Here is a 22654-nt window from a genome sequence, read left to right on the forward strand (position 1 = left end):
AACACTGAATGGAGGTTATTTTCAAAGTTTTAGAGCCTGAAAATTGTTGTATTTTTAATTGAATTTATATTATTTTATTGTTATTTTTAAGAATTGTACATTTTGACAAACCTTTTGTTTTATTTTTATACAGATGCCTTTGTGGAAAAAAAATTAAGATCCAACTGGGGTAGATTTCATCTCTTCCTTTTTAAGTTTCAACATGAGATATTTACTGTATGCAAGGGTACTGTACCAAGATTTATTACCAAAAATAAACATGGGGGGTAAAAGTAACAAGTATCTTTTACTTTGAGTACTATTATTACTATTACTAAGTGTTTCACGCAAGTGTTGGTGTGTGCGCACGATTATTAGTGTATGCATGCAAGTGTTGGTGTGTGCGCGCAAGAGTTTGGTTTGTGTGTGCAAGTGTTCCGTGCAAGTGTTGGTGTGTGCGCAAGAGTGTTGGTTTGTGGGCGCAAGGGCATTGGTGCGCGTGCAAGGGTTTTGTGCAAGTTTTGGTGTGGGTGCGCAAGTGTTTGTTTGTGGCTCTGTTTATATCCAAGCTTATTTTATTGAGTATGGAATTGTGCCAGTGATGTTAAAAAAATAAATAGACTAATAATAATTGTGCCCACCCATGCTTTTTACAGCCCCCTAAAGACCAAAGGTCTAGCGGTGTGTAGAATATATCAGTCCTCTTTACACTTCTGGATACTACTGTACATTGAAACAATAAGCCTTTTAAACCATTAATCATTAACTCACTCAATGATATAATAAAACTAATACAATATTAGGGAAAAATGTCTTGCCTGTCCTATAATAAAATAACAACAGCATAAAGTTGTTACGTTTTTGGCTCAACATCTGATTACATTATTGACTGGTTATTACATTTTGGGTTTTATTAATTTTTTTTTATTACAATTTGGGTCTTGTTACATTTCGGGCTCTAACATGGCAGGATGTGATGGAAGAACAATAATAAACTGTCCACATTCATTTATTTTGGCTCAGGGCGTAAACATCAAATTCCCAACAAATCAAACAGTTTGAAAATGGATCATAAAGTGTTTGAGATGTGAATGATTTCAAAAGGAAAAGGAAGAGTTCACATACTACAAGAAACAATCATATTTTTTATTATCTGTAAAAACTCTGAATATATATTACATAAAACCATCCATATACCTATTTACACAAGTATACAAAACAACAAAAACATTGGTATAAATGTACAAATACAAATGTAATCTGATATTTGGTCCAGATGGATGTAAATGTATTTTAAACGTATAAATGCTGGTTCTGAATATGTCAGAACTACTGTATGTGTGGAACGCTGAGGGTTGATGGTTCAGATCCTCATTCATTCACCTACACAGACTTCTTCAACCCAGGCAGTGAGAGCTCGTACCTGTAGACAACACACACACACACAATTATACATCAACCACTGCAAATTAAACTTTTGATTTAAAACGTAAAAACTGTGTGATTGGAGAATAAACAATAAATCACAGTAAAAACACTTCTATGCATCGGTCTACTGGACTCCACATCCCACAATGCAATGCACCAAACTTTTCCAACAATGTCAATAAGAGAGTGTTTACAGTAGACATATAATAATAATAATAATAATAATAATAATAATAATAATAATAATGAGGTGTTTCTTACCAGTCTGTGACTCCTTTGATCAGATCCATCTCTGACAGATCAACCAACACCTGTGGACAGAGGTCACAGTGTTAATAATAATAATAACTAGTGTGTGTACAGCATGGTGATCATGTGACCCACCATGCCGATGTCCTTCTTCTCCCTCCTGTGGAACATCCTGTTGTTTTTCACGGCCACATCCAGCTTCCTGGTCGTTGCGTCTTCCAGTGAGACGTCGTATTCAAACCTGATGACGAGCAGGCGTTAACGTTAATAGAGGTGAAGGAGGCGGGACATCTCATTCATTCTGTGTTTACTTGTGATTAAAGACGGGGTTCACCGTCCTCCTCTTCACTTGTGTCCTCTTACGGTTGATCCAGGTCTGGTCAGGGAGTAAATAGAGGCGTACGTAGGAGTCAGAGCCGTTCTCACTGCACGGAAATAAGTTCCTGTCGGACACATTAACATTAAAAAATAAAAATAAATAAATAACTTAATTAAAAAATATATATATATACACATATATATAACTTCAGAAACAGTAAAAGTGAAATATACACAAATAAATAAAACATAGTAATAATGACAACAGTAATTATAATTGTAACAAGAAAAAAATTAATAAATAAATACATAAATAAATAAAAATAATAATAAAGGAAAAAAACAAAATAATCAGAAAATAACTAGAAAATAACCATTACATGAATGAATGAATAAATAAATAATAATAAAGGACAAAAGACAAAGTAACTAGAAAAAATAACAATCAAATAAATACATTTGTTAATTGATGCATAAAAATAATAATAATAATAATAATAATAATAATAATAATAATAATAATAATAATAATAATAAAGGAACAAAGACAAAATAGTCAAATAAAAACAACATAATACATGAAATAATTAATAAATAATAATAATAAATGAAAAAAGACAAAATAGTCAGAAAATAACAAGAAAATAAACAAACAAATTAATTAATTAATATAATAATAATATTTGAACGATGGTGAGGAATTTTATGACTATTTGCTACAACCCATTTTAAATAATCAAATTAAAAACTTTAAATTCTTTAAATCATCCTTTAATCTGCTCCTCCTCAAACGGTGCGCTGCATGCGCATAAAAATGGAAACTGGTTTTGTTTTGGGTTTTTTTGCGTAAAAAGACGTTTACCTATCCTTCACTTTAGCCCAATAACATTAGGATGTTAGAGATCAGGCCCACACATTTATTAAATATGAAAGGTAATTATAATAGTGACTCGTCACATGTAATACCAGTCTGTACCTGCAGGCGGTGACCTGGACGATGAGCTTCTTTCGTAGTGTAGCGTAGCGTACGGTTAGCTGGATCTCTCCAAACGAGCCCTCATGGTTCCTGATGGCTCTGGAATCATATAGAGAGAGAATTAGAGCTGGTTACGGTTATTGATGAGGTCACTTCCTGTCACAGACTCACTCTGGGTAAGGAGCTCCCTCTAACAGGTCGAACCGTGACGAGCCTAAGGAGTTCTCCGACAGCAGGCTGTGGGAGTCGTACCGACGCATGTTGGAAGGAGCAGACGACGGAGACGTGGATGTTTGAGCAGCGAGGAAGGAACCACGGCGCTGAGGGAGATACTCCTCACCTGAGCCGTTCTGAGGGCCAGGGGTCTGGGTGGGGGAGGAGGCTGCTGGGACGCTGCTGGAGGGAGTGATGGGAGCAGAAGAACCTGGTCCTGGTTCTCTTTGCTTAGGGGGAGGAGTCAGGATGATCTTAGGAGGCGGTTCCTCCACAGCGAGAATCTACCACGGATCAATAAACAACGTTAGAGTGAAACAATGGTTGTGGTCAGAAAGCAGAACTCACGCACCAACATGATCAAATAATAAAACAACATTTTGTGTGTTTCTGTTGTTTTTTGTGTATCTGCATTGTCGTTTTGTCTATTTTTCTCATCTTGTGTAATGTTGTTGACCATTTATGTATTTTTTTTTTTAATTTTTGTGTGTTTTTGGATTCTTTTTGTGTATGTTTATCACTTTCTGTATTTTTGTTGTCTATGTGTGTGTTTGTGTGTGTGATGTCATTCCGATTTCGTGTATTTCCGTGAAAAACCAAAATTTCAACATCCACCATTGTTTTGACAAAGCTTTCAATCGATAAAAACGGCTCAAATGTCACTTTTTTTTTTAAGGTCAAACTGGATTCAGGAGTGGATGAGAACAACTTTAGTTTCATCTTTTTTAATGTCAACTTTGTGTATTTATGTTGTCAGTTTGTTTTTTTTTTAAGTAATATTGTGTATTTGGATTTGTTTTGTTTATTTGCTTTGTCACATTCTGTATTTTCATTGTCTGTGTGTGTGTATTTTGAGTCATTTTTGTCTACATTTTCTGTCATTTTGTGTTTTTTTTTTGTCATCTTGTGTAATGTGTGTATCTTTGTTTTTGTTTTGTGTATCTTTGTTTTTGTTTTGTGTATTTGGATTCCTTTTCCATTTGTTTCGTCACTTTCTGCATTTTTGTAGTCTGTGTATTTTTGTGTCATTTTGTACAATTTTAGATTCATTTTGTGTATTTTTCTATTGTCATGTGTGTTATTGGAGGTGTACATTTTTGTTGTCGTTTTGCACGTCTGGAGTTAATTGTAGAACATTGTAATTTTGTATGGTTTTATGTATAACACCGAGTTTTATTACAGGGTGTGTGTGTGTGTGTGTGTGTGCGCCCCCACCCTAAGAACAGCCTTCAGTTTAATCTGACTGTTAGCTCCAGAACGTTCCAGCTGGAATCGTTGGTCCAGGCTCATGTTGGACGTGGCCAGAAGTCGACTGAGCGGCAGGTGGAGAACGCCCAGCTGGGTTTTCTTTTCATGTTCTTTGACCTGAACAAACAGAGAACGTCACACATCCTGTGGTCAAAAACCGCAAATTATACACCAACACACGATCAAACAAAAATACTAAGGGTTTGTGTGTTTTTACATATATTCTTATTTTGTGTCATTTTGGTTATTTATGTTGTCGATTTGTGTGTTTTTGAGTCATTTTTCTGTATTTTGTTGTCATTTTGTCTTATGTTGACATTTTGTGTACTTTTGTTGTCGTCTAGTATGTTTTTACATTCATTTTGTGTATTTACGTTGTTTTTAAATTGTATCTTTTTGTCATTTTGTGTATTGATGTTGTCGTTGGTGTTTTTAGATTCAATTTGTGTATGTTTTTGATAATTTTGTGCATTTCTTTTTCATTATTTATGTTGTCGATTCATAAGTTTTTGAAGTCATTTTGTCTATTTGCATTGTCGTTTTGTCATCTTGTGAAATCTCGTCGACCTTCTGTGTATTGTTGTTGTTTTGTGTGTTTTTGGCTTTCTTTTGGTGTATTTTTTTTTTTTGTCACTTTCTGTATTTTTGTTGTCAATATGTGTGTTTTTGGAGTCATTATAGGTGGTTTTGTATGACAATGACAGTGTGTGTAACCTTTATTAATGCTGAGTGACACTCGTACCTGAAGACTGAGCTGCTCTGTCCTCACATTACGCACAAAGAAGGAGAACCCCTCCTCCCACGCGGGGTCTTTCGATGAAAACACGACCTGTGCAAACAGAAAAATCACATCTTTAAGGACGGACCTTACATTTGACTTTGAAGAAGCTTTGGTAGAATTTGATTGGATGTCATGGTGGTTATGAGAACATTACCTTGCTTTTCTGAACATCTTCACCGACAGAAAACTCCACGTACGACGATGGGTGAGCAACTCTCCGCGCCAGCTGAAAAAAAACCACATTTTGAAGCAATTCAAGCTGTGGTTTAGTAAAAATACTTAAGGTCTGATCTCCTTTCTTGTCATTAATGATAAATATAAGCTATATTTTTCTTTGATCTACTATCTGTCCATTCTCTCTCAACTTTAACCGCTGTCGTGTGGTGTTTCTCCTGCTCTAACCACATGTATTTATTTATTTGGAAAAATATCCACCGTTATTATAGTCATATTAAAGATGTAAATCCTTATTTTAATAATAAAATGAGTTAAAAGCAGTGTTGGGAGGAACACAATATAAAACAAGTTACTGTAATATTTTCCTTTTTTAAGTAACGCAGTGATATAACGCTTTTACTGAAACAAAACTCAGCAATATATCACTTGTTACAATCTCAGTAACGCTAGTTACATGGAAACTTTAATGAATTCCACTGATATTCTAATAAAAATGAAAAAAAAAAAAGTCAGAAAAGTGTTGAAGACGCCCCCGTAAATTCTACCCATTTCTGCGGCGTAGAAGAAGAACCTCCACACCGACTTCTTTCCTGCAGAGCTAACTGTTGCAAATCATAACGCATCGCCATGGAAACGGACTACACATTCGTAAGGTGGAATTACTCCTACAATTTCAAAGTCATTCATTCATACCTACTGTTATCTGAACAATAAAGATTCATTTTGTGTTTTTGTTTTAATCAATACATTTCTGATTGTATATTTTTATTTAAAAGGAAAAGGAAAGTGTTTTGTGGTGTCACATATATAGACATTAATCTGTAATGTATCAGTGTAATTGGGTTTAATATTTTAAAATGGCTTCACATAACATAAATGTGCTATTAGCTGAAAGTAACTTAAAGTAGTGCAACTCCGTTAAGCTTTTATGCTTGTAAGTAGTAATATAAAATGTATTACAAATTTAGAGTAAATTGTCCAACACTGGTTAAAAGTGACCAAAAATGGTGGAAAAGGTGATGAAATGGGATTTTAAAAAACCACAGAAATTGGTTAAAAAACAGAAAAAGTGGTAAAAAAAAAAAAAGGGTTCAAAATGTCATTTAGTTTAAAGTGGCAATTAATGGGCATGACAAATCACCAAGGTGGTTAAATTATAATCATGAAATATGGTGAAAATAGGTTAAAAGTGACAATAATGGGTCAACATACGTGACATTAGGTGTAAAAGTGGTGGAAAGTGTTTATAAGTGATGCAGAAAAGTCATTGAAATGTGATGTAAAAGTGTCAGAAATGTAGCAAAAATACATTAAAAGGAGAAAAAATATGACAAGAAAATGTGATAAAAGAAAAAGTGTAAAAATAAGCAAAAATGGACTGAAATCATTTAGAAAATATTCCTTTTGGTGTAGGCTATTTGTTTTATCACTTTCTGATTTTTGTTGTCGTTTAGTGTGTTTTTAGATTTGTGTATTTCTGTTGTTTTGGTTATGTTGTCAGTTTGTGTGTTTTTAAGGTCACTTACTGTTTTTGCATTTTCGTCTCATCTATTTTATCATCTTGTGAATTGTAATTGACTTTTTGTGTATCATGCCTGTCATTTTGTGTAACGTTGTCATTTTGTGTAATGTTTTTTGTCGTCATTTGTGTGTTTTTAGATTAATTTATTTTGGTTATTTATGTTGTCGATTCAGGTGTTTTTTTAAGTCATTTTGTGTATTTGTTTTGTCTATTTTTGTCATCTTGTGTAATGTTGCAAACCTTTTGTGTACTTTTGTTATTGTCTGTGTTTTTGGATTCCTTTTGGTGTATGTGGCAGGAATGGAAGTAATGTAATGTAGCAAAAATGATGAAAAATAGGTTCAAATATGGCGAGTTTGGTGAAGTTGCAGGAAAATGGTAAAAATAAGCAAAAATGGGCTCAAATTGTTCAGGAAATGTTCTTAGTGTCTTGAAGGCATCTGGCGACCCCCTCCCAGTGTCTCGAGTTGTGACCCCAAATGTGGTCCTGACCCCAAGGTTGAGAACACCTGCACTAAATGACGATGCTGCTAGGTCTTCATTTGACACAGATTGTAACCACTTTTATTGTAAATCTGTGGTCTTACCGTACGGGAACGCCACAGGCTGTATTTAAACACTAAGACAACAAGACGTAAAAGAAATCCTGTGTTTTTCAGTGTTTAGATGCAGTTTGAGGCTGTGACCAGCAGAGGGAACTAAAGAACTGTGTAATGTTTGCCTTTATAGACCTTCCACATCAATCAATGTGAACAAAACAAACTTAAAGTGATGAAAGATTACAACTCAAACATCTTCATCTGATTAAAGTTGGTTAATCCAGTTTGAATAAAATGGTTTGAAAGGAAACCAGATTAGAATCTGTCCGTACACCACAGGGAGGGACTTTAATGGAAGTTCTAGTTTAGTTTCTTTACCAAGTCGTTTTCTTAGAGCGACATAATCCATTGATTTCAGTGATTTTCTCTCCAACTAATCAAACCTAAACGTGAGTCTGAGCGTTTACCTGAAAGAGTGAACCCAGTGTGTGAAGCAGTGAGTAACAACAACACACCCTGAGGGAGAATGAGTGGCATGCAGCAGACAGACAGGAAATACTAGATCAGCACTGAGGCTAACAGAGGACACCTCTACACACGTACAACAAGAGTTTGGAATTTTAAAGCGGTTTGATTTTTAGGAGGTACAACATAGATAAATAAGTCAAAAATAACCAATAAAAAGCAAGTGGTTTTCTAGTCTGCAGCTTCATAAACGTGCAAAGGTTCATGTTTAAATCAGAAATACTGTAATATTCTATATATTCTCCATATTTTCTGTATTTATATTTATTTATTTTTCTTTCTTAATGCTGCTGGTAACCATAATTTCCCTGAGGCAGCCTTTTAAACATATCTATCTGTATATCTATATCACATGTATTAAACTCAAGGCCCGGGGCCCTTTAGAGCAGACGTGTCAAACTCATTTTAATTCAGGGGCCAAATATGCACCAGTTTGACCTTAAGTGGGCCGCAGACTTTTTTTGTGGAGAAAAAGAGCAAATTCAGCGTGAATGTGATTTTAGAAAAATTTAAAGTTCTTTCAGCAATTTCAGATAAAAAATGTCTGCCGTCATGTGACGCAAGAACTGAGAAAGAAAAGTGAAAAGTGACTTCTGCAAATATGTGGATTTTAATTGTTTTTTTGTTTTCTGTAGGGGCTGATAAATCTACAAGTGAATTAGTTGGTAATTTACAAAATGTTTCATGTTTTCTCTATTTTTCTTTTTACTTTCTCAAGCGGGCCAAATTTGATGCTCTAAAGGGCCGGATTGGGCTCCCGGGCCTTGAGTTTGACACAAGTGCTTTAGAGCACCCAATTCGGTCCACGACAGCAGGAATAAAACACAAATTCAATGAAACTCCACAATATTAGCAGAGCTCACATTTCCCCCCGTGTTTATGTCATTTTTAACCTCAAATTATTAAGATCATTTCTCCAAAATCTTACAATTTTCTTCAAATTATTGCACAAAATGTCCTCAAATTACATAAAAATTGGCCACAAAATCAAATAAATTTAAAGTGAAGGTCCTGCAGTTACTGAATCTGTCACTGATTGCTTTGATATTATCAGTGCCGTACATATTTTTTATTTATCTATATGTGGAAGTGTAAACTGGAGCATAATACTGATTAAATTACTCATTTCCACCTAAAATCTGCGTCCCACTGAAGATAAACTGCTCTGTATTTGGCCCCTGAACTAAAATGAGTTTGACGCCCCTGATCTACATGTTGTCTTCGAGGGTAAAGATTAAGATTATAAAAAGGTTTTTCACATTAATGGCGTATTTGTGTCTTACCCGTGAATCCTTTGAATCCTTTGGATGTTTGGCGTGTTCTGAGATCTCATTGTGATCTTTCTGCAGAAATAAAAAAAAATAAAACCCATGATAAGATCAGTGTGGTTAACAGCACTTTTTAGTAGGAGGGGGAGGGGCTAGGAAGGGGGAGGAGCTAACTCACTGGCAGGTTGGAGGCGCTGTCCAGGTACACTGAGAGCATGGCACAGGCCAGGCCGTTGTTGGACTGGAACAGAGAGTTAGTTACAAACAGCTGTTAGCATCAGCATCATTGTAGCATCGAGCTAACGAGGCACATGGGTCTGTCTGACCTCCTTCAGCAGGCTGGCATCAGTCTGCAGGGACAACCACTGCAACAGGAGGTGGACTTCACCGTATGGGACGCCCTCCAGAGGAAACCACTAGAAGTTATTAGAACAATTTAAAAAAACATCAGTGGGTTAGCTGCAGCTAGCTTAAACATGGTCTTTCTTTAACAAATATTGGACAAAATATTTATTAAATTAGAATTTTGGCTGCTTAAAGATCACTCACCAAATGCATAAATAAAACCACGGATAATTAAACAATGCCATCACAGGACTTAATGACTATCGACCCATTGCCCTGACGTCCGTAGTCATGAAGTCCTTTGAGAGGCTGGTACTGAGCCACCTGAAGTACATCACAGGACCACTGCTGGACCCCCTGCAGTTTGCCTATCGGGCAAACAGGTCTGTCGAGGATGCAGTCAACATTGGTCTGAACTACATCCTGCATCACCTCGACTCCCCAGGGACCTACGCTAGGATCCTGTTTGTGGATTTCAGCTCTGCGTTCAACACCATCATCCCGGACATCCTTCACCAGAAACTCACCCAGCTCACAGTGCCGGCCTCCACCTGTCAGTGGATCACCAACTTCCTGTCTGACAGGAAGCAGCAAGTAAGGCTGGGAGGCATCACATCCAGCACCCGGTCACTCAGCACTGGTGCCCCTCAGGGGTGTGTTCTCTCCCCACTGCTATTCTCCCTCTACACCAATGACTGCACCTCAGGGGACCCCTCTGTGAAACTCCTGAAGTTTGCAGACGACACCACCATCATCGGTCTCATCAGGGATGGGGACGAGTCTGCCTTCAGACGGGAGGTGGAACAGCTGGATCTCTGGTGCAGGCAGAACCATCTGGAACTGAACCCACTCAAGACTGTGGAGATGACAGTGGACTTCAGGAGAAATCCCCCCCCACTCACCCCCCTTACCATTCTGAATAGCAAAGTGGCTACTGTGGACTCCTTCAGGTTCCTGGGATCCACAATCTCACAGGACCTGAAGTGGACCTCCCACATAGACACAACCAGGAAAAAGGCACAGCAGAGGAAGTACTTCCTGCGTCAGCTGAGGAAGTTCAACCTGCCCCAGGAGCTGCTGATAATGTTCTACACCTCCATCATTCAGTCTGTTCTGTGCACCTCCATCACTGTCTGGTTTGGATCTACAACCAAACTAGACAGACACAGACTACAAAGGATAGTCAGGACTGCAGAAAAGATCATTGGTGTTGATCTGCCCTCCATCCAAGACTTATACCTGTCCAGGGTCAGGAAACGGGCAGGTAGCATCACTGCAGACCCCTCCCACCCTGCACACAATCTGTTTAAACTCCTCCCCTCCGGCAGACGCTACAGATCACTGTACGCCAAAACTTCCCGCCATAAAAACAGTTTCTTCCCTCAGGCTGTCACTCTGATCAACACTAAACAGTCAAAGAGTGTCAGACCTGTTTCTGTTACTGTGAAATAACCTGGAACTAAACATATCAACCCTGGAACAACCTGTCACTGTGAATGTTCATGGACATAATTTTTTCATCTAAATGTTCACCTATTTGCACTACTCATCAATGCACTACTGCACTATTATCTTATTATTATTATTATTGTATTCTTATTTTATTTCATTATTATTATTATTATTATTACTACTACTACTATTATTATCTTGTTATTTTTATTTAGTTTGCACATATTAGTCTAACTACTCTTATATTTATGTTTATACTTCTTTTTTCATTTATTTTTCTTTATTTTATTTATTTTTCTTTATTCTAGTTGATTGTTATTATTTAATGTTATACTACCTGAGAGAGCACAGGTCACCAAAAGAAATTCCTCGTGTGTATTCATTCACCCCTGGCCAATAAAGTTGATTCTGATTCTGATTCTGATAAAAATCCTCGTTCATCTCAAAACAAATACACAAAATGACTCCAAAAAACTACACCTAAGGACATCAAAAAGTCACAAAACGACAACGCAAAAGAAAAAAAACACATAAAAAGACCACATAAACACGCAACTATAAATAAAATACACAAAATAATGGAAGAATCTACAAAATGACTCCAAAAACAAAAATGATGATGAACTACACAAAACAAAAACAAACACACACAGAATTGGCAAAAATAAACACTAAAAATACACAAATAATGGAATTTATTATTTTTTTACAAAATGACAACAAAAATGCAGAATAAAAAAATAAAAAAATCCAGAAACACAAAATGATAACTTAACTACACAAATTGACTCATAACACAAAACAACAACAAATAGACAGAATGAGTGAAAAATATACCAATCAACACTAAAAATGTACAAAAACGACTATAAAAACACACAAAACCATTGTTGTTTCCTGTGTTAATGCTCAGATTGGTCATTTGTCTAAACGCTAACATGAATGTTGATCACATGACCCTCAAATCAGACATTTTTTCGGCCCCTAATGTGATAAAAGTTTCCCGTCACTGTCTTAGTGCATGTCAAAGATCTCACCTGATCGATTTCCTTCTCTCTCTTCACTTCCCCCAAATCCAGATTATATCTGAGGCATAAAATCACAGACAACAAAGTCAACACATTTACTTATTCCTCACAGGATGTTTGTAACGAGACGTTTAACATGTACGTCCCCCATTATTCTACGTAGAGTTACAGCAGGATGGGAAGCATTTGGTGAAAGATGTCAATTATAAAAAAAATAAACCTGATATTAACAATGTAAATATAAATTCAGAGCCCGACCGTCCAAGAAAGTCGTCTTTATCCGTGTCCTCGTCGTAGAGCTCCACCTCCAGCTCCTGACCAGGAGCCTCGTGAACCACAAACTACAGGTGGGAGAGGAAATAATCTACTTTAAAAAGTGTGTGTGTGTGTGTGTGTGTGTGTGTGTGTGTGTAACCACAGACAGAAAGAGCCAATAGTTCACTTTAATCACTCTGGGTGGTTAAAATAACATATTTGCTGTGCCACCATTTAAAGGTGTTGGATAAGATAAATGTTTATCACATAAAGTCATGGATCAATAAATACATTTTCAATACGTTTTCTTAGAAAAAAAAAAAGATGTAAATGGTTGAAATTAGGGGTGTCCCGATCCAATATTGATATCTGATATCAAGCCTTTTCTAACATTCCACACTACAAAATAAGAAATAAAAGTATATACAGACCCGCTCCAAAAAATTAGAATATCGTTGAAAAGTTGTTTGATTTACTTAATTACACTAAAAAGTTAAACTTTCATAAATTATAGATTCAGGGCCCACAATTTAAATGATTTCAAGTATTTATTTGTTTATTTTTTTACATAATTTAAGCTTCCAGCTCATAAAACCCACAAAAACAGGAATTTAAAAAATTAGAATAATGTGAATAAATCACCATTTATTTTTCATGAAGAAAACCTTTGCAATATTTTACTTCTTTTTTTTTTTTTAATTCAGCTGTTTGCATTACCAGTTTTTAATGAATTATTTAGACTTTGCACATTTCCAACAGTAAAGGAAACACAGCTAATTAAGAGTCATTTCAGCAATTTTCTGAATAATATGTTAAGGTTTCATTTATTCAGACAACTTTTTGTCAGGAAATTCAAAGACAACACATTTTTCAAGGTAAATTTCCTGAAATAAAGTTGTCTGAATAAATGAAACCTTAATAATTTAGGTAATAAGTGTTTACAGTGGAGATCAAAACAAACATTTGGCAAATTCAACCTTTTCCATCCTTCTTTTCCAGATTTATTGATCAATGAAAGCTAAACTAAGATTGGCTCCAGCAGCTTTAATGATAAACAAGCTCTGCTTTCTGCAGATTCAAAGAAAACCACAGCCACAGTGAATAATAACGATGAAGAACATTGTTATCCACCTCATACACCTCGCCCCACTTCGGGTGCAGATTCTCTTTCACCGTCTTGCTCTTCACCCTTTTGTTTCCCACTCTGACTCTGACGTACGGGTCAGATTTGCCTTTCACCATCCCCAACATGTACGTGTCCTTGGCCACCAGGTCCCTGGCCTCCAGCAGGTGGACCCTCACGATCCCCTGAAGAAGAAGAAGAAGAAAAGCAAACATCTCAGTAACACACAACGTGAATATAGAAACAGTTTTCTTTACATACACGAGGAAGTGGAAACCTCATCTGATCCACTTTGACTTGGTCAATGAGAGGGATGCACATGCGATTGGGCAACACCATGAGAGAGGCGATGATGTCCATGATGGTGTCCTCAGACAGAGAACTGAATATAAATATACAGAATAAACGTGATTCTCCACCGTTTTTACAAGTTTGGCCTCAAACCTTAGAAATGTACTTATTAGTAGATCTATGTCTAACATAACACATTATTATACACCATATTTGTTTTATTTCCTTTTCAAAATAGCTCTATGTTACAGTTTTAGAGCCTGTGTTACTCCATCTTTAAATCATGTGATTGATTATGTCACACGGCCCCAGTGCCTGTAAACATCCCATTGTTTTCTATTAAAATGAAACATTCAGCCTGATTTATAGATCATTTAGTAGATTTTTAGATCATTTAACAGCTTTTTAGATTATTTAACAGCTTTTTCAGTCAAAATAACAACTTGTGCTGATTTAAGTTGTTCTAAATAATCAGAAAAAGTTAAAGATGTCGAGAACCTCTTGTTTACAGAAAAAGGATAGAAGTCATTTTGGCTGGGAGTCCTTCAACAGTGATTTAATCATTAACTCCAGCCACCAGAGCGTGTCAGCGCATTGTTTAAGAGAGAGTAAAAGCTCCTTAGGAGAGCTCTTCTTCTCTGCTTCATTGTCTACTATGAAACCACAGAGTTGGAACTGTCGCCCCCTGCGGTCACAGATTTTTTTTCAGGTCACAACTGTGACGTTTTACATGAATATCTTTAACTTTTCCTGATTATTCAAAACAACCAAAAGCGACACAAGTTGTTATTTTGACTGAAAAATCTACTAAATGATCTAAAAATCTACTAAATGATCAAAAAATCAGGCTGAATGTTTCACTCCAATAGAAAACAATGGGATGTTTACAGGCAGTGGGGCCGTGTGACATCATCAATCACATGATTTCAAGATGGAGGAACACAGGCTCTAAAACTATAACGTAGTCCCATTTTTAAAAGGTAATAAAATGAATATGGTGCATAATAATGTGTTTTACTAGACATAGATCTACTAATAAGGACATTTCAAAGGTTTAGACTAAACTTGTAAAAACAGTGAAGGATCTGTTTAATATTCGTACCTGAATCCAGGCGAGTCCAACAGGTTGGTCATACCAGTCCAGTTGATCTGCAGTGTCTGGTTAAACCATTCAATTCAGTTTCATTTCATTTCATCAACGCTGCACTCATACATCTACTGTTAGTAATCATAAACTGGAAACTTAATGGACTCACGGGGCGACGAATAAAGAAAAATGTGACTCCTCCCACCAGCGGTGCTTGACCAATGAGAGGCTCCAAAATGACCCGAATCATCCCCTGAAGCTGCAAAGATCACAACATTTGTTAGAAACACAGTAAACGAATGGAAAAGGACTGAAGTGTAAAATGTGTCAAACTCATTGTAGTTCAGGGGCCAAATACAGAGCAGTTTGATCTCAAGTGGGCCACAGATTTTATGTTGGAAACAAGTCATTTCAACATTATTGTGTCCTAGTTTACATTTCTACGTATACATAAAATACTAAATATGTAAGAAACCGACAATATCCAAGTAATAAGTGACAGATATCAGTCCCAACAGGTTCTACACTTTAAATTTCTTTGATTTTGTCCCAATTTCTATTAAATTAAGGAAAATATTATGTATTATTAAGAGGAAAATTGAAAAATTTTGTAAGAATGTTGAGTTTTTTCAACAACTTAACATTAAAAATGACTGCAATCTTGCGATATAAGAGTGTTGAGCTTCATTATAATATTTACTTTCTCCTGCGGGCCGGATTGGATGCTTCAAAGGGCCGGATTTAGCCCCCGAGCCATGAGTTTAGAGCAACCAATTCGGCCCGCAGGAGAAAGAAAGAATATTGGGTAAATTACCAAAAACTCCAGTTGTAGATATCTGAAATTCACCAATTTAATGAAACTCGACAATATTTTTTGGGCATTGCATTTTTCGTTTGTTTATATCACATGAATGCAGTCATTTTTTATTTCATATTGTGGAAAGAACTCTCAATATTACCACAAATCTTGCAATTTCTCACAAACATTTCCGCATTCACCATATTTCATGCTTATTTTTGCCAATTTAACCACATTCACCATTTGTCATGCTCATTATTTGCCAGTTTAAACTAAATATTTCCAATATTGACACTTTGAACCCTTTTTTACTACTTTTTTGTCTGTTTTTGTGCAATTTGGAGCTTTTAACCAATTTCTATGGACTTTAAAATCCCATTTCACCACCTTTAAAAAAAAAGAAATAAATCTCAAATTCACCAATTTAATAAAACTCCTTTTGGGACTTGCATTAATTGGAAATTGTGAAAAGAACTCTCAATATTTCCACAAATCTTGCAATTTCTCACAAACAATTCCACAAAAATCCTCTAAATTACACAAAAATTGGTACTATAATCAATGTTTTTTAAGTGAATTGAACTGATATTGAAAACTAGGGCACAATGACATTAAAGCTCAAATCTGTGGCCCCTGATCCGTGTTTGGCCCCTGGTGTAGAATCTAAAAGCCTCACCTTCAGTCCTTTCACACCAGCAGTGAGTGGCGGCTGCAGATCAGCGTCGATGTCCACGTCTCCATCATAACTGCAGAGCAGTTACAGAGATTCACATGATTTATGATGAAATAATTAGCAGTTAGCAGCTAACTTTAGGGTCCTAGGTTCCAATCCCACCCTGATCTACATCAGTGGTTCTCAACCTTGGGGTCAGGACCCCATTTTCCTTAAAAAACAAACAATTTCAGCCCATTTTTGCTTATTTTATCCCTTTTTCTGCAATGACACCAAACTCACCATATTTTAACCTATTTTCATATCTTTTTTTAACCATATTTTTGCTCCTTTTAATGTATTTTTTGATTTAATAATAATAATAACAATAATAACAATAATAATAATAATAATAATAATAATGGCTTGGATTTATATAGCGCTTTACAGAAACTATTATTCATTCACACCAGTCACTCACATAGTCATACCGGTGGTGGTAAGCTACAATGTAGCCACAGGTGCCCTAGGGCAGACTGACAGAGGCGTGGCTGCCATTTCGTGCCTATGCGACCATCACCAACATTCATGCACAATTCATACTCGCTCATACGAGGCAATGTGGGTAAAGTGCCTTGCCCAAGGACACAACGACAATGACTCAGAGCGGGATTTGAACCCCCAACCCTTCGGTTACTAGACAACCCACTCTACCACTGAGCTACATTACTCCCATTTCTGACACTTCTACATCAAATTTCAATGCCTTTTCTACACATTTTTTCCACTTTAAAGACATTTTCATCACTAATAAACACTTTTCCACCTAATGTCACATATGTTGACCCATTATTGTCACTTTTAACCTCTTTGCACCATATTTCATGCTTATTTTTGCCAATTTAACCACCTTCGTGATTTGTCATGCCCATTATTTGCCAGTTTCAACTAATTGTTCCAATATTGACACTTTGAACCCTTTTTACCACTTTTTCTGTACATTTTTGGCCACTCAGATTTACAAATTTTAACTAATTTCTGTGGTTTTTAAAATCCCATTACTGCTCTCCTTTTTTTTTTAAACTAATTTTATTTCTGATAAAAACCATCTTTAAGATGACTATCATAATAATAAATGTTCCTGGATAACAGTAGATATTATTCAGATGAATAAATAAATGTGGTTATCACAGATTCATAGAACAATGGACCATCATTTTGCTGACTTTATGGATGGACCCCAAAAATATCTTGTAGAGCCTGATTTAGATTTTCTTCATTCAATCAATATTTAAGACTGAAAATAATTCTCTCTGTCATCAACTCTAACCCTTTTTTAGAAAAATGACCACGAAATGCTCAAGGTGAGATAGTTGAATATTTTTTTTTTTTAATTAATTTTGTAAATGATGAGGGAATGGGATTTTTCCAGATCCATATTGATCCAGATCCCCTAATAAATGTAACAGAATCTTCCGTGGCCTAAATTTTGAAGCAATCCTGCAAACAGACAAAAAACCAAACAAATCCAGCTCCGTTTATCTCAATAAAAATACTCTCCTTCTTTCTAAGTAGTTGTATTTTAATTTTTATAGTATTTAGGAAGCTTTAATTATTTGAATCTAATTTATTCAGAGCAGAGTTTGTTAAGTTATGGTCACTTACCAGATGTCCAAATCCAGGATCACCTCCCTGTGGTCCACTTCGTGGGTGAAAGCCTTGATTCCAGTGATTCTCGGGGGCTGGAAAAGTTTTTTTTAAAAAGTCAGAAGCAAACGAGAAGAAAAGTCCCATTATTTCCTTTGTTTTACAATAAAAAGACTAAACCATTTTGTAACACCAAAACTTAGTGTGAAATATAAATAAAAACAAAGTACATAATTATTTAAAAAATGAACTAATTTCAACCCTTAAAACTGATTTTTAATTAAAGGTTTCCCACATAAAAATGTAGCTTTGAGAAATAAATCCATTAGACTCGCACCCAATGATATAAAAACTGTTTTATTTTTAAATGAGGTAAAAACAGGAACTCACGATGTGTCCAAAGTGGATTTTGGTGAAAGAGAACATCTTGAGAGCAATGTTGGACTGTCTGATGATGGGCTGGATGTTTTCCTTCAGCAGCTTCTCCATGTACATCCCAAAGAAAGGCCACGCCTGCTCCAGCACCTGAACGCATCATCAACGCATCATCGGCAAACGCAGCACACGCCTTCAATCAACAATCAACCTTGTAATAATATCCACTGTTATTCAAGAAGTTTATTATTATTTCTGTGATATTATATAGTCATCTTATAGATGTAAATCCATGTTTTATTTAGAAATAAAATGGGTTAAAAGTGATCAAAAATGGTGGAAAAGGTGGTGAAATGTCAATATTGAAACAATTAGTTTTAAACTGGCAAATAATTGGCAAGACAAATCTAAATGTGGTTAAATTGGCAAAAAAATAAGTGACAATAATGGGTCAACATATGTGACATTAAAAGGACAAAAAATATGGCAAGAAAAAGTGAAGAAAATAGGTTAAAATATGGCAAGTTTGGTGTAGTTGCAGAAAAAGGGTAAAAATGAACAAAAATGGGTTCAAATTGGAAAGAGGGTTCAAAGTGTCAATACTGGAACAATCAGTTTAAACTGACAAATAATGGCCATGACAAATCAAAAAAAGGGTTAAAAATGGCAGAAAAAAGCAGAAACAATTAGTTTAAACTGGCAAATAATGGGAATGACAGAGTGAATGTGGTTAATATGGCTAAAATAAGCATGAAATATGATGAAAAGAGGTTAAAAGTGACAGTAATGGGTCAACATATGTGACATTAGGTGAAAAAGTGCTGGAAAGGGTTTTTATAAGTGCTGGAAATGTCTAGAAAGTGGGAAAAAAGTGGCAGAAAAAGTATAAAAATAAGCAAAAATGGGCTGAAATGGTTCAAAAAATATTCTTAAGTTTCTTGAAGGCGACCCGAAATGGAGTCCTGACCCCAAGGTTGAGAACCCCTACTCTATAGGACTAGAATCTTGTTCCCCAAATGTAAGCACTAGTAGAGTTTAACTATGGTTGATATTACCAATAAATTACATTTTGACCACATAAATCAATAAGTTCTACTATGAATGTTATTGATTATATTGTGTGTTACCTTATTAACCCAGTTCACTTTCTCAACATCAGCCAGATGCACCTTTAACAGAAGAGAAGAGCAGATTATTCATCTTTACTTGATTTTTTAACTCCTGATTTTAAATCAGTAGACGACGTTTTTAATGAGTCACTGTTTGTTTGGGAGTGGTGCATTCAAATGTGCACAGAGGGAGTGGGTCGTTACGGCTCTCCTCGGGACTGACCCGACATGCAAATACTAGGCTGGGTTGTCATGGCAACAGAGGGACAGGGAGAGGATTAAATAACCAAATATTTAGTTTATCTGTTCAATGAAATAAAATTATGACTTTAATAATAAAATAATGACTTTTTTTCCCTAGAATTATGACTTTATTATCAAAATATTACAACTTTATTTTCATGAAATCAAGACTTTATTATTGAAATACTCTGACTTTAATTTAATAAAAATGCAACTTTATTTCCATAAAATTACCACTTATTTTATTATCGAAATATTACGGCTTTAATAAAATTACGACTTTATTTTCATAAAATTATTAGTTTATTTTCCATAACATTATAACATTATTCTCGAATAATTATTACTTTAATGTAATAAAATTATGACTTTAATAATAAAATAACGACTTTAATAATAAAATTATGACTTTTTTCCTAAAATTTTGACTTTATTCTAAAGTATTACAACTTTAATTTCATAAAAATGCAACTTTAATTCCATAAATTTATGACTTTATTTTCCATAAGACTTTGACATCATTCTCTAAATATTACAACTTCAATTTAATGAAATTACGAGTTTAATAATAAAGTTACAACTTTTTTCCATGAAATTACCACTTAATTCTTGAAATACTACGACTTTAAACTGGTAGTGCTCAGATTTATTTGTATTTTAATGTGGCTCTAGTTTTGACCTGCGGCCCACTGAAAGTTAATCTACGACCCAACATTGAGTCCCGCCCCACAGGTTGAGACCCTGGAGCCCAGGTGGAACCCCCTACCTACCCAGGACGCCATCTGTAGGGCTCCTTTGAGCTCGGTGCTGATGACCAGGTTCTCCTGGTCCACGAAGTCAATGGCGGTTCCGATGCGGCTGTTCTTCAACCTGCGGTTCCTCTGCCACCAGGTCATCATCACCATACACAGCAGGACCCAGCTCACACTCAGGCCCAGGTAGCCCGACAGGTACACCGGGTAGAACACCAGCACGGAGCGCCAGAAGTAGATCAGGAACTCCATCAACATGCGGTTCACGTCCGAGGAGTTGAGCCGCTCGGTGCTGCCCAGGTTCGGGGCTCGGTCCGACGGAGCCGCCGCTGCCAGCGGCCCGTTGGGACGCGTCCGCCCGCTGGAGGCCATCGGCTCCGACCCGGTTCACTCGGTTCTAGTGTGACACCCTGGAGATACAGAAGTAGTAACACCTTCACCGTCAATGTTGGTCCCAGAACTTCCGTGTTTGAAGACTTTTAAGGAGGAACTAAGGAGGGACTCGGGCTCTAAAGGCAGGTACTGGGCACACCTGCACCGATGGGTGTGGAAGGAGATCAGCCCAAAAACCACTGAAGGAAACACACGGCTCCACCTCTAACCTGCCTTATCTTTACAACTAAACACGTTCAACTCATAAACTTTATGTTTACTGAAGAAAATCCGACTTTAAAAAAAGAAACGAAAAAAATAATTTCGTTAGTTTTTTTGGAAGTAAATTTGGAGGTAAAATAGTCCCCCAGAGATTCAGCTGTAGTTACACAGGATGACCAGCAGGTGGAGACAGAGCTCAGCCACAGGTTCACCAATCTGAGCATTAAATAACATGTTTTGTTCGTTTTTCTGTCTTTTTGTACATTTTTATTGTAATATTTTCGTGAATCTTTGTTGCCTTTTTATATAGTTTTTTTTTTTTTGTAATTTTTGTTGTAATTTTGTGTTTAATATAACTAGTGCAGTGCCCATCGGAAGTATGTATTCATATAGTGGGAGGAGCTTAAGTAGAGTTAGCAATTATGGCCAAATGAGTATGTTGTTTGAAGGTTGGATGTATAGAGAGGTGTACATACTCTGTACTCTGTAGTGTTATAAAGACGTATATTTGTGGGTGCAAAATAAAATAGTGTGTTTGATTTCCCTGGTTTAATTCTATGAGGCATGAACATGATAATTTGATAGTTTGCACCAATGCTGCAGTTTAGGTAGAATCTGATAAAAGACATAAATTCATACAAATAAAACTATTTATTTAGCATTTAACATTCCTTAGTGCAGGGGTGCTTATCATCCAAGGTTGAATGAATGATAAATAACTTCATCTATAAAAGTGTGTGTGTGTGTGCGTGTGCGTGTGTCTTGCTACTCCTCTGCGGGCTCACACACGCTCGCGCTTCAGTCGCACACTCTTTTATCAAATGGTCCATGGCGAGATTTCACACACATGTAAAGTAACATAATTCTTTGCTTATTCAGTAAAATGTAAAAGGTTGTGTTTTGAAATGTAAATATTGTTGAGAATACACTCATTTCTTTGGCAAACATGCTGCTGGGATGTTTGTGGTCCTACTCTGTTATTTGTCTGAGGCCCCTGAAGCACAATGAGTTTGACAGCCCTGTTGTACGGGTCCCAGGATTATGTGCTGTTGTACGGGGTTCCAAGGCTCTGCTGGTGTCCAGGTCCCATCATAGTGCCTCAGATTAGTAAAAAAAATTGTTCACTTTGGTATAAAAGCATGAAATTTCACACAGATACTCTCTAAGGGCCACTATTTTGGAAAAAGGCATTGGCCACTTAAAAATTCAATATGGCGGCCATTTTTCAAGAAAGGTCTGGTCCGCCCGAGTCCAAATATGTGCTTCCCCCCCCGGGTAGAGTCAGGACTCCGCCCGCTAAAGGCAAAATACTCAGTCCCCTCAAAAAACTTGGGAAACATCCAAAAAAGCTCTGATCTGGTCAAACGAGGTGTCAGCGAAAAGGTCTGGTCCTCCTGAGGCCACGGAAGCTTGGTGTTTTCCTGCACCAGGGGTAACCTCAGAGGAGTATGAGCAAAAGGGAGCAACTTTGATACTGCTTTCTCCCATTGACAGAGGTTACCCCTGGTGCAGGAAAACACCAAACTTCCGCGGGCCTCCTGCGGGCGCAATTCGGCCTCTAGCCATAAACAAAACCACATATTTTGACTCGGGGGAATAAAACGCATCCATTGGTACCATTTTTTTTTTTACAAAATAAGCAGTTTTTTGCACCGCAGTTGAGTGCAGACCAGACCTTT

The 22654-nt window shown here is 36.4% G+C and overlaps 1 protein-coding gene across 1 annotated transcript; it reads right to left on the reverse strand.

The window, feature by feature from the left end:
* Positions 1 to 1111: 1111 nt before the first annotated feature.
* On the reverse strand, positions 1112 to 20935 carry esyt3 (extended synaptotagmin-like protein 3). The gene is made up of 23 exons (XM_028436744.1): positions 20400 to 20935; positions 19405 to 19446; positions 18293 to 18427; positions 17921 to 17997; positions 16280 to 16349; positions 14974 to 15063; positions 14820 to 14875; positions 13688 to 13808; positions 13435 to 13611; positions 12307 to 12389; positions 12058 to 12106; positions 9550 to 9639; positions 9402 to 9464; positions 9239 to 9298; positions 5347 to 5418; positions 5154 to 5240; positions 4379 to 4528; positions 3122 to 3447; positions 2951 to 3049; positions 1968 to 2099; positions 1792 to 1897; positions 1669 to 1718; positions 1112 to 1402 (listed from the first exon to the last, which is right to left on the reverse strand). Exons 1-23 carry the CDS (start codon positions 20751 to 20753, stop codon positions 1363 to 1365), a joined length of 2529 nt encoding a protein of 842 aa, XP_028292545.1. The 5' UTR covers positions 20754 to 20935; the 3' UTR covers positions 1112 to 1362.
* Positions 20936 to 22654: the final 1719 nt, after the last annotated feature.

This window comes from Gouania willdenowi, chromosome 21, assembly GCF_900634775.1.
Source record: "Gouania willdenowi chromosome 21, fGouWil2.1, whole genome shotgun sequence".
NCBI classification, from domain to species: Eukaryota; Metazoa; Chordata; class Actinopteri; order Blenniiformes; family Gobiesocidae; genus Gouania; species Gouania willdenowi.

Bases quoted from the DNA above. Each gene is read 5' to 3' on its own strand.
- esyt3 (XM_028436744.1), bottom strand. From the start codon at position 20,753: ATGGCCTCCAGCGGGCGGACGCGTCCCAACGGGCCGCTGGCAGCGGCG. The intron at 16,350-17,920 runs GTAAGTGACCAT...ACTGCTCTGCAG, and splicing joins ATCCTGGATTTGGACATCTG to TTATGATGGAGACGTGGACA. The intron at 1,719-1,791 runs GTGGGTCACATG...CTCTGTCCACAG, and splicing joins AGAAGAAGGACATCGGCATG to GTGTTGGTTGATCTGTCAGA.